This window comes from Geospiza fortis, unplaced genomic scaffold, assembly GCF_000277835.1.
Source record: "Geospiza fortis unplaced genomic scaffold, GeoFor_1.0 scaffold130, whole genome shotgun sequence".
NCBI lineage: Eukaryota > Metazoa > Chordata > Aves > Passeriformes > Thraupidae > Geospiza > Geospiza fortis.
Genome location: NW_005054300.1, coordinates 8899450 through 8910648, shown reverse-complemented (window position 1 = coordinate 8910648; position 11199 = coordinate 8899450). Strand labels below are relative to the sequence as shown.

The window sequence follows — 11199 nt, the reverse complement described above, 5'->3', positions numbered from 1 at the left end:
GCAGGGCCGGGGCCGGGCCGGGTCCATCGCCGGCAGAAGGGTCGCGGTGCTTGTGACGCGGGGGTCCTGGGGCCGTGAAGAGGCGTGGGTGGTCCCTGTGGCGGCGGCGCGGGGGCCGTTTTCCCAGCTCGCCCCGCTGCCATCCCGGTTACGCGGGAGGGGCTGTGGCGTGTGAGCAGTTTTCGGTAGGGCCTGGGTAACTCCCGCTGTGCTGCTGCCAAAGCCGCGCCGGTTGTGTCCCGTAAGAACAGGCAAATAGCGCAGAGCCTGGAAGTGAAAGGTTGATACCTAAAGAGAAGAAAGTTTCCTTTTATTTTTTTTAGGTGTTAGAGCTGTTGCTTTAGCTTTTACGCAAGCTGCCAGCCTGACTGTGTGGTTTGGAGCTCGTTCTGTTATGCTGGCAGCACCACGGGCCCTGTGTGAGCTGTGGCTTTGCTGCCTGGGCCTCTGGGGATCCCCTTCTTTGAGGGGGTCTTCTACAGCTCTAAATTCTATTGCCACAGTTAGCAGGCTTGCAATAACACATCCCGGGACACCAGTACCTTTTAGTGCCTGCAGCTGGGCAGTACAGTTGTTCGCAGGTAAATACCTGCGGTATTTACAGGGCTGTGTGACTCAACGTGGACTTCTGCACCTTGGGCTGGGCATCCTATAAGGGCTTGAACCTCGCCGTTCTGACCGCTGGGCTGTGTGAGCACTTGCAGTTCTGGCTTTGTGTACACAGCTTAATGTTTGTCTTGGACTTCTTAAGAAAAAAGATTCAGAATGAGAGCATAATCTTGACAAATCACACTTTAAGCTTAGATTTAAAGCAATTAAAATGCTAGTCATCTAATAAGTATGTTTCCTGTAAAGGACTGATAAGAGTTTTGCAGTGTGCCTTTGTGTAGCTGATGAATAAGCCCTCCAGACTGTGACAGCACAGGTATGTTTCTTTTCAGCTGTAGCTTATTCACAGGTCAGTCTTTGTTCAAGCCACGATGATATTTCAGGCCAAATTTTTGCTGGTTTTGATACAGATGCTAGGCCAAAAATAAATTAGGTTAGAAGAAACATTAGATTAGAAAGTAAACATTGGTGCTTCGTTTATGTATAGTTTTATCTCATTTGCAGTCTGGTGGCATTTGTCTAACTGGTTAAAGTTGTATCTGGCTTTTACATAGGAAAACTGAGCCCTTAAGTGTTTTGACACTGAAATGCAGACACATCTCAGGTTTTATGCTGGGGGAAATTGAAATGGGACTGCATTATAGGCAGGAGACCAACACTTTTCCTGAGCAAAAGGATTAGTTTTGAACTAATCCTACTCTGCCCATTCCTTTAATGAACACTGCGTGTTCTCCATTAGTATTTAGTAAAACAATTTATATGCTTTCCTGTAGCCTAGACTTGGCAATGTATATTATATTATGTATACAAACTATATTATATGTTATATTATCAGACAGCACAACATAGTTTTATTTTAGCTTGCAGAATGGACCCGGTTTTGGATAATGGGAAGTGCTACAGACCATCCTATATTGCTAGCATTGAGCCATCTCCAAGAGCAGGACCAGTAAGTGTGGAAGATATTAAAACAGATCTCTCCTCAGAATTTTCTTTGGTTTCTTCAGGCTCAGACACAAGCCAGGTAAGAAAACTTTACTGTTTGGATATTTATTTTTTAAAACATAAGCTTAATCCCTTTATAGATAGGAATAGTCAGAATTTTACTGAGAAGATGAAAAGCTTCTTTGTTATTTTTTAGCTTGAAAGAGGTGCTTAGGGTTTAGACTAAGTTGTGTGGCAGTGCATTGATGCCCTATTGGGGTCATCAGTTTTCTGTGAATGAGGCTGATTGCCAGTTTAGAGAATGTTTTTGTTGGTCCGAATGCAGTGTTTAGATAAATGTGCTGCAAGATTTACTTATCACAGCAAGCTTCTGCAGGGGCTGAAGCACTTGTCAAAGCTGACCTAGTGAAGTAGCTTTGATTCCCATGTTATCAAATAAGTCTGTCCAAAACAGCCTGCTTCAATAAAACTGGTTTCATGTGCTAATTATCAAGAAAATAACCAAATTTCTAACTGGTTTTTTTTGGTGTTTTCTTTTAAGAGGAGTAGTTTGGAGTCTAAGGGACACATACAAGTTTGCCTGCGTATCAGACCATTTACATCATCAGAAAGAGAAAATGGATCACAGGTGTGACATTTATTTAGTTTAAAAATACTTAAAATCTGTTTTGTGTGGTTTTTTTGTTTGTTTTTCCTGTAAGCTGAGGGCTTTATAGTCTCTTCATGCCTGTATTTCTTGTTTCCTTTTAATAGGACTGTGTTTCACTTGAAGACTCAACAAATATTGTACTGAAGCCCCCCCAACACTATTTGAGTCGACTAAGTGAAAAAACTTCAGGACCAACGTTACAGAAGTTCACTTTTTCACAAGTAAATGAGTTGTCTTTAAATGTTTGTAAATTCTTTCTAGTACAAGTTGTTTTAACTTACATTATTGAATACCAAGCAAACTGTATTTTTTAACTTTATAGTCTTTAAGATTATAAACTAACAGAATTTAAAAGATTTTTTAAAGGCCCTGATAATTGCTCAGAGTATAACTATTTCTTGGTAATACTCAGGTGTTTGGACCTGAAACAACCCAAGAAGAATTCTTTGAAGGTACCATGAAGGAGCCAGTGCAAGATTTCCTGGATGGATATAATCGTCTAGTTTTTACATATGGTGTAACAAATGCTGGGAAAACTTACACTTTCCAAGGTAAAAGTAGATATGAAAAATTGCAAGTCTTTATCAAATGTCTGTTGGTTGTGGCTGGTTTTTTTATTTTGTTTTGTTTTCCCTTAAGGCTAAGCTTGTGCAAAATACTCCAGTAGTTTTTCTTTTATGTTATACCCATTACTGATCTAGAGCATGAGCTGTTCCTGAAAGCCAAATACTTTTCAAAACTCTCTAATGATATTTCTGTTACCTTGAGAATACAAAGAAAACCCCACTGCTTCATGCTGTAAATTGTCTTCAAACTCTTTATGTATGCCTTGAGATTTATATTCTTTCTGTCCTCATTTATCTGTATACCTTGTAATAACTGGATTTTTCTTTTGTATGTCCTTTCAGGGACAGAAGATGATGGTGGTATTCTGCCAAGGACTATGGATATGTTGTTTAAAAGTATTCAAGGAAAGCTGTACACAGCAATGGATCTCAAACCTTATCGGTGTAGAGATTATATAAAGCTGACTGAAAACCAAGTGAGAGAAGAAACTGCTATTAAAAATTCATTACTTCGTCTAATAAAAGAGGTAGAGGAGCCCTTCTTTCTATATTGATGAGTGCATGCATCTTTGGATAGCTCCATGTTTTTCATTTGCAGTGGGAAGAGAATACTGGCTGTATTTAACAATGGATGTGTCTATTTGCTGGCAGGCAACCATTCAGATTAGCAGTAAAGTGACCAATAGAGCTGATGACTCCTGTTCCTGGGGAGTTTTGTCTTGTGGCTCAGTACTTCATGGGCATGTAAACTAAGTGCTTTTGTTTTTCCTGTACCTTGGGCACTTGATAATTTATCCTCTGGGATTACTGTTCCTTAATAAATAAGGGACTGTTTACATTCAGTTCTTATCTGTGGGGATGCTTGTAGGTCTGATCCTTTAAAGAACATATTATCTTTCAGGATACTTGGAAAAAATTAATAGTTTTGAGGTTGTTGCCCTTTCAGTTGGACAAATATCCTCAAAGGAAGCAAAAATCTGTTTGAAGCAGCAGAGCTATAAAGCTAGTGGACTTAACAGTTTGAATTAAAGATGGGTTTCTGCTGGGCTTTTTTCTTACAGTTCACTGTTGAGCAGTCCAGAAATACACTCAGTTTTAGAAGCTGACTGAAATTCTAAAGCTGTTTAGTCCAGTTACAGTTATGGGGAGTTTTTACTTTGTATAACCATACCTTTCTTGGTGTCTTCTAATTCTGAAATGAGTGGAATAATGTAAAATAAAACTAAGTATATATGGGAATTTGCAACTTTTCTTTTTTTTCTTTACAAAAAGAATTAAGCATTTCCCTTGTGATATGCTAAGCTATAATAGCTAGTGTTGAAAAGAAAAAAGAATATATGTATCTGTTGCCTTGGTTTTTATCCATTGGTTGACTGAGCTCCAGTGTGGAAGGTAGGTGGCAGCAAAATTCTGTGAGTTGACTTCAAAAACACAGGAATAAGTAAAATCTAGCTCTGTCTGCCTTCGGAAGGGACTTGAGAAAAACCTTTGTGTGTTTGAATGCACCTTCTAGTTTCTGAAACTGTTCATAAGAGCAGCACTTAAACTTACAAATTTGCTGGCAAAGTTTGCATCTGCTGCAACAGAAGTTTGTGTGGGTGTTTTATATGTGTAAAACCTAATACCTAAATTTTTTTATTTGAAAAATTTATTATGAAATATACCCTTGACAGAACACTAAAGAAACCTGAAGCAAACCATACCTGTTTTTTATTTCATGTTAGGTCTCTTAAGCATACTTATTTCAGTAGATGAAGTGCCTTAAGAAATGAAATCCAATTTGCAGTTCTGTGTCTAAAAAAAACCTAGCTAATCAAAACCAAGACTGGGAAGGGAGTGTATGTATGAAGCTCCAAAGCTCTAGCTATAGTTATTTGGTTTACTTTTTTAATAGCAAAAGAAAATTGTCTTCCTCTTAGTAAAATCTGGGCTTTATTTCAACTCTATCATTTATTTTGAATGTGTATCATGAAGCAGTAAGTTGCTCATTTCGGTTTTTAAGTGAATGAGTGTTCTACATTTACTTCTTACTTCCAAGGGTTAGCCAAGTAAGCTGGAAAAATATGAAATCCAATATTGGCAAAATACCATTAGTAAAATAATTCAGAGTCCCCATGATTTACGAGGTTGAGACTAGTGTTTAAACTGCAACTGGAGTCCTGAAATCACCCTCTTGAATCACCCTGTTTATGTGAGGAGTTCCTGCCCCTCTTGTTTTCTGTGGCTAGAGTGCTTCCAGGTCAGCCAGCTGAAATGCTATATACTGATGTAAGGGGAGAGGCAGGGCTGGGTGTGAGGTTAGAACAGCCCTGTCAGTAGCAGTGTACAGGTGCACTAGACCTGGTGTGTAACCAGGGCCTTGCCATTGGCATACTGCACCCAAGCTGTATTCCCATCTAGTAACACTATAGAACTGTTAGAAATAACTTTGCTGTCAAAGTTAGTGTATTTCAAGGTTTGTTTTCTTTTGCAGGTAGACCACCAGATTAACACTAGGGACAAAGCACCTATGGATTCTACGGGTATGTTTTATATAAAAGTTTTGCAGTTAAAGCTGGCAAATAAGCCTTCTTAAGGTCAATAAATGATTTCTGGTGTATGCTAATAAAATGACTTCTTGTCAATTTTATATGCCTGTGAATTGGATAGTGAGCAAATAATCTGGGCAGAAAACAAGGATAAAATGGTTAGAGTGTCTGAACAGGCATTAAATGAGCTGAAGTTCTAGCAAAGAAAAGTAGTACCACTTAGGCTGTGGGTCCTAGTGGTATCCTGACAGGCTTTTAGAGTACTTCTATGTAATTATATAAACTTAATTCTAGCATTTAAAAAACTACCTAAATACTAGGTTTACTTTAAAAAGCCAAAATGAAGTGTCTTGTCAGTTTAGTTTAAAGATGTTGAAGAGATTTGACTAATTCTAACCAAGCTTTATATGGTTGATATAAGTTAAAAGTGGAAAAGGAAGCAGTAGAGTAGATGTCTCTTGAAAATATGTAAGTTAAGCATATGAGTTCCAGATATTTAAGAAATGGGGTGGGAACTTAAACGGATTTTTTGAATGAATTTTAGATTTTGAGTGATTTTTAGAAGGTTTGTTATATCAGTTTTTACTTATTAATTTTTTAATGAAGGTCACTATGTTTATATTGGTTTGTAATATTTTGTACTTGGCAGATTTGGAAGATATCTCACAAGACTTGGAACAATCTATCACAACTGCAAGAAGCTACATCAAGTTTTCTGTCTGGGTTTCATTTTTTGAGATTTACAATGAGTGTTTTTATGATCTACTGATTCCTATGTCAAATGACAAGAAAAGAAAAACACTACGCCTTGCTCAAGACATCAAGGGATGTTCTTTTGTAAAAGGTGAATAGAATACCTTGCTAATTGCCAAATATAATTTTAAAAGTTGGTCTAAATGTAATGATGTTTAGATTAGAAGACTCAATAACAAAATTATTACATTCTACATACAGAGAAGTATCCCTGCTTTTAAAACTGTTTTATCTTTTCTCTTGACTGAAACTGTTAAAAGCCTCTGTACTCCGGTGTCTCGATATTTCGTTGCAATGGGAAAAATATTGGAAACAAATGACAAATTTTTAGGAGTTTGCTTTTTTCCATTTTCTTAAAAAAAGAGGTCAGTAGTTCTTAATGGTATTTATAATTGGCTCAAACGTTTTTTAGGTTTTTGTTTCTGGGATTTTTTTCAGTAGTCTCTGGTAGAGAAGCAGACTTTAGACATATGGTCATCAAATTGCAGGCAAAATGCTTCTGATTTTTTTCAGTTAAGTTGATGGTCCTGAAAGATATCCATATGACTTCCCCTTCCTCCCTTCCCGCCCCCCACCTCAACTGTGGTATAAATTGAAGAAGCTGTTCTTTATTTTAGGATTTAGAAGGCAGAGTTCTGCTTTGCTGAATATGACTATAGAGCTTTCAATTCATATTAGACCTTACTTTTTTGACTTGTCTGTGCTCAGGCTAAGGTTGCTCACTTAATTTGAATGGAACATATTTCATGTGCTAATAGAATTGTGAAATGATGTGATGTACTTGCCCTTCCTTTTCTATGAGAGGAGGCATTTTGATCTGATTTGTCATCACGTAAGTTCTGTCTGAAGCAGATGCAGTAAAATGCTTCTACGCCTCAAGTAAATGTAGTGTCCTTGCTGTGCATACATAATTCCCCATAATACTTATTTTGGTAATGTTATCTAAAAAATTATCATATTTCTTCTTCCTGAAGATCTGCAGTGGGTTCAGATTTCTGACTCTAAAGAAGCTTTTAGACTTCTAAAACTGGGATTGAAACACCAGAGTATTGCAAGCACGAAACTAAATAATTGCTCCAGCAGAAGGTAAGAAACATTTTGATTAGCACTGGGCATAGGATGATGGGTGGGAGGAAGGAGAAGCTAAAACGTGGCTTATGGTTTCTAGGAAGGGAAGAGGCTTTAACAAGGTCTAGATTTCTAGGTTCAGGTTTGGTGTCCTTTAGTAGTGTGTGGCACAATGGCTTAAGACAAAGGGATTCAATTCTTCAGTAGGGTGAATGTGTACTAAAGCTCACACTATTTTATCAAATACTTTACAAAAGCACTTATCTAAATATCTGAGGAAAAATCAAAATACATGCTACATAACCATCTCTTTAAAAGTTTATATCTGATTGTGTATGCTTAGATGTGTTGACAGATCAAGAAATATTTTGAACAAATGTTGTGGAGGCTAAGAATACTTCGAAACTATTCATCTACTTTGTCACTTCCCTGCTGATTTCATTTTCTCCTTTTAGTCACAGCATATTCACAGTTAAACTACTGAAAATTGAAGATTCAGGAATACCAAGGGTGACCCGAGTCAATGAGTAAGTTCAGAACAGTCTCTCATGATGCAGTTGTCAGTTACTCCATGTTGGTGTGTTGGTGCTGCACCCAGTGCTCACTGGCAGAGCCTCCTGCATGTGTGGTGGCTCCCCACTTCCACTCTCATGCAGAACTTGGCCCTCTCCCTCAAGCCATCGGGTGTCAGTGCTGTTGTGTCCTGTCACCTCTGCTCAGCACAAGGTTCTGCCAGACTTCTTTACTCCTACACTCGTGCAAGTCCCCAGAAGGAAGAGGATGAAGAGGTGGTGGGTGGGGTGAAATAGGAAACATGTTGGACAAATATTTAGCAGAAAACAGTGGGAAATTTTTTTAGGGAAGCAAACTTGAGAGGGATGAGGAAAAGGGATCATTTTTAAAAGTGAGTAATTAGTGCATCTTTAAGGTAAATACAGTGATTTTTTTCCTTGTCTGCTTTCAGATTGTCATTGTGTGATCTTGCTGGTTCTGAAAGATATACCAAGACCCGCAATGAGGGTGACAGATTGAAGGAGAGTGGAAATATAAATACCTCTCTCCTGACTCTGGGCAAGTGTATTAATGCACTCAAGAACTGTCAACAGTCAAAGTAAGTCCTTTCATGAATTGCCAACTGGTTGTGTTTTTTAGGTGTTACCTGCATTGTTTAAAAGCTATTGTTTAAAATATACAATAGTAACACTTAAATTTTTGGTAGAAAAAATGTATAGATTTCTGACATCTATACTGGAGTCTTATTGATATACAAAAGTTGTCTTTAAACTTGCCTTGTTTTGCTTTTTAATTAAATCACTTAAATTATAACATCCTTTAAACATGCTATCATAGAGGTTAGTGATTTTACTTACTTGTTCTGAGCTTGGCTTATCAAACAAACTTTGGAATAAATATAAATTTAAAATTTATATTTAAAACACCTTTGTCACTAGTGCCATAGTAAGAGTGAAGCTTTCAAGTCTTCAGGCTGGACAGTTCTTACACTGACTGGAATTTACTGGAATTTCTGATCACCTGTTCTTTTGTCTTTGAAAGGTTGCAGCAGCACATACCCTTTCGGGAAAGTAAGTTAACTCATTTCCTTCAAGGATTTTTCAGCGGAAAGGGGAAGGTATACATGATAGTAAACATCAGCAAATGTGCATCAGCATATGAGGAAACACTCAATGTGCTGAAGTTCTCAGCCATTGCACAAAAAGTAAGTGTGTTGTAGTCTATCTTGTTGATCAGTAACTTTGATTTGCTTTAAAGAGCAGGTTTTCCCACTTTAAGGAATATGAATTTAGTTACTAGATTTGTCTCATACTGCAGTCATATTTCTGATTACACTGGATTGAGCTTTATCTCCTACAGCTTTTAAAAAGACTTCATTGGGACTTTTTTTCCTTTGGAGTGTGGGGGTGGAAGCATCATGAAAATTTGTAACTCCTATGAAATATCCAGCCTAATAAGAAACTTACTGTATTTGGAAGATTTTTCCTGAGATCTGGGTAAATTTCTCCTGCAGATACAACATGCTCTCACTTCTAGCTGTCTTATATACTACTTCTATCTTAACTTGGAATATTGCTCATCTGAAGTACTGATAAAATAGATTGAGCACCAAAGAATGTGAAAGGTCATCTTTATGTTCACAGAGGCTTCAGTGGGAAGGTGGAAGCAGAGTCAGGAGGAGTAAGTGCAGTGGTGTAACTTTGGCAAAGTTGGAAGATGTAAGTGTGGAGGATCAGTGCTGTAGCTTTAATGGAAGCCATGGAAAGGTTTTGTTTACAGTTAAGTCCATGTCTTTGGAATTTGGGCAGGTTAAGTACAATACCAGGAGACTGTAGTGGTTATAGAACTGTGAAAGAAATAGGTTTTTGTGGGATGGTGTTCATGTAATGCAACTGGAAACTCAAAGTACAGGAAATGAACAATCTGTTGCTGCCTCTTGTAGGTTATCCAGTGAGTGAGACTTTGGATCCTGGGATCCAAAGAAGGATCCAGGCTATAATGTGACAACTTTGTACTCTAGCTGGAAACTGGTCTAAGCGTGACTCTGAACAGAGGATGGATAAGCTGGGAGAGTGCTCTGCTCAGGAGATCTTTAGGAGACTGCAGCAGGTCTTCACAGTGCCAAAGGAGCTTTAAAAAATACAAATAACTTCTTGTTCTTGATTTTTCTGGGTAGGTTTTAGTTATGGACACATCTATTCTTCCCCAAGATGAGTCATTTGGCCAGAAATTGGCAGGAGAATCATCACTGCTTAATGTCACTAGAATGCCAATCCCAAGGAAAAGAGCTACAATCCTATGGGACAGAACCTTGGAAGATGTGTTTGAAGCTGATGATGAGATGGAGGAACAGCCCAGTGTGTCAAGAGAAGAAGCAGTGCAGGAAAATGAAGGAAATGAAGTTGTTATTGCAAAAGAAAAATATATGGTATGTGCCAGGGCTACTTTAAGAATAATGATAGCATGGAGCCTTGAAGCAGTGTATTCTTCTGGATTGCTCCATCTCACCCTTTTTCTTTTCTTCCCCCCTCATTACCTAATTCTACCTAAATCCAGTGTTTGGAACTACAGATGGGATTACTTGGTGCTTATTGTGGGAAAAAATATTAAATTTGTCAAAGTGCAAACTGACCAGTAAGAATTACAGATTTGGCTTTCTCTTCTTTTGGTATCCTGTGATCAATACTCAGAAGATATTATCTATTTTGAACAACACAAGATGGTTCCTTTGTTATTTTATGCACAAGAAAACTCCCGACGCTGTTCTTTAAGAAACAGCAATTTTAGTCACTTGTGGGGAAGACAAGGAGCAGGGGAGCAGAGGACTAGGGACCATTTTGTGGAGGTTTCATTAATACCCAAAAAGGGGCATCTGGAAAAAGAAGGCCAAATTCTGTGGATCTTAAGTCTATCTTTAAAGGTAACTTGAAGAATTTGTGTTATAAACCTGGTGTTCTTTGGAAATACCCACTCTGTGTTAACCTAAATTGCTGTGTTAATACTGAACAGGTAGTGCAATCTACTCATAAATCCCTCTGTTTATGAATAAGCTAGTAAAAGAACTGGAAAAACTATTCCCAGCTGCAGAGTAAAGTGTTGTAGTGTTTGAGGAATGGGGAAAAATCTCACTTGTGGTAAAGTATTTCTTTATAAAAAGCATGCTACTTGTAATTCTAGATGCTGGTGAATCTGGTAGAAGAGCTGAGGAACAGACTTATTACTGAGAAGAAAAATAAGTTACTGCTGGAAATAAAAATTCGTGAAGAAGTGGTACAAGAATTTACAGATTATTTTGCTCAACGGGAAATAAATTTCAAGTAAGCTGGCTTTAAGTGGTTTTAAAGTTACTTGTTAAGAAAGTGAAAGTAAATTTACTTATTTCATAAATCTCTGTTGTAAGAGACCACAATCTTCTGCTAGATCTGATCTTCTGCTGCATCAGTTAATGTTGTTGGGTTCTGTTTGGATTATGAGCTCAGGAAAAATGCTCTTTAGAAAAGGCTTTGATTTTTCTGTGGGATGGATAGGAATGTGTTTGTGTATAATTTTTAAATAGTGTTTTTTTCCT

The 11199-nt window shown here is 37.7% G+C and overlaps 1 protein-coding gene across 1 annotated transcript in view; it reads left to right on the top strand.

The window, feature by feature from the left end:
- Positions 1-832: 832 nt before the first annotated feature.
- KIF20B (kinesin family member 20B) overlaps positions 833-11199 on the top strand; it is a 30699-nt gene continuing 20332 nt past the window's right edge. The window contains exons 1-14 of the mRNA XM_031063360.1: positions 833-925; positions 1470-1633; positions 2096-2182; positions 2308-2424; positions 2616-2754; positions 3112-3296; positions 5243-5291; positions 5947-6141; positions 7025-7136; positions 7574-7645; positions 8083-8229; positions 8673-8835; positions 9808-10059; positions 10809-10948. Of these exons, the coding sequence (XP_030919220.1) occupies positions 1478-1633; positions 2096-2182; positions 2308-2424; positions 2616-2754; positions 3112-3296; positions 5243-5291; positions 5947-6141; positions 7025-7136; positions 7574-7645; positions 8083-8229; positions 8673-8835; positions 9808-10059; positions 10809-10948 (1814 nt within the window). The 5' untranslated portion in view covers positions 833-925; positions 1470-1477. The remainder of the gene's footprint in view (positions 926-1469; positions 1634-2095; positions 2183-2307; positions 2425-2615; positions 2755-3111; positions 3297-5242; positions 5292-5946; positions 6142-7024; positions 7137-7573; positions 7646-8082; positions 8230-8672; positions 8836-9807; positions 10060-10808; positions 10949-11199) is intronic.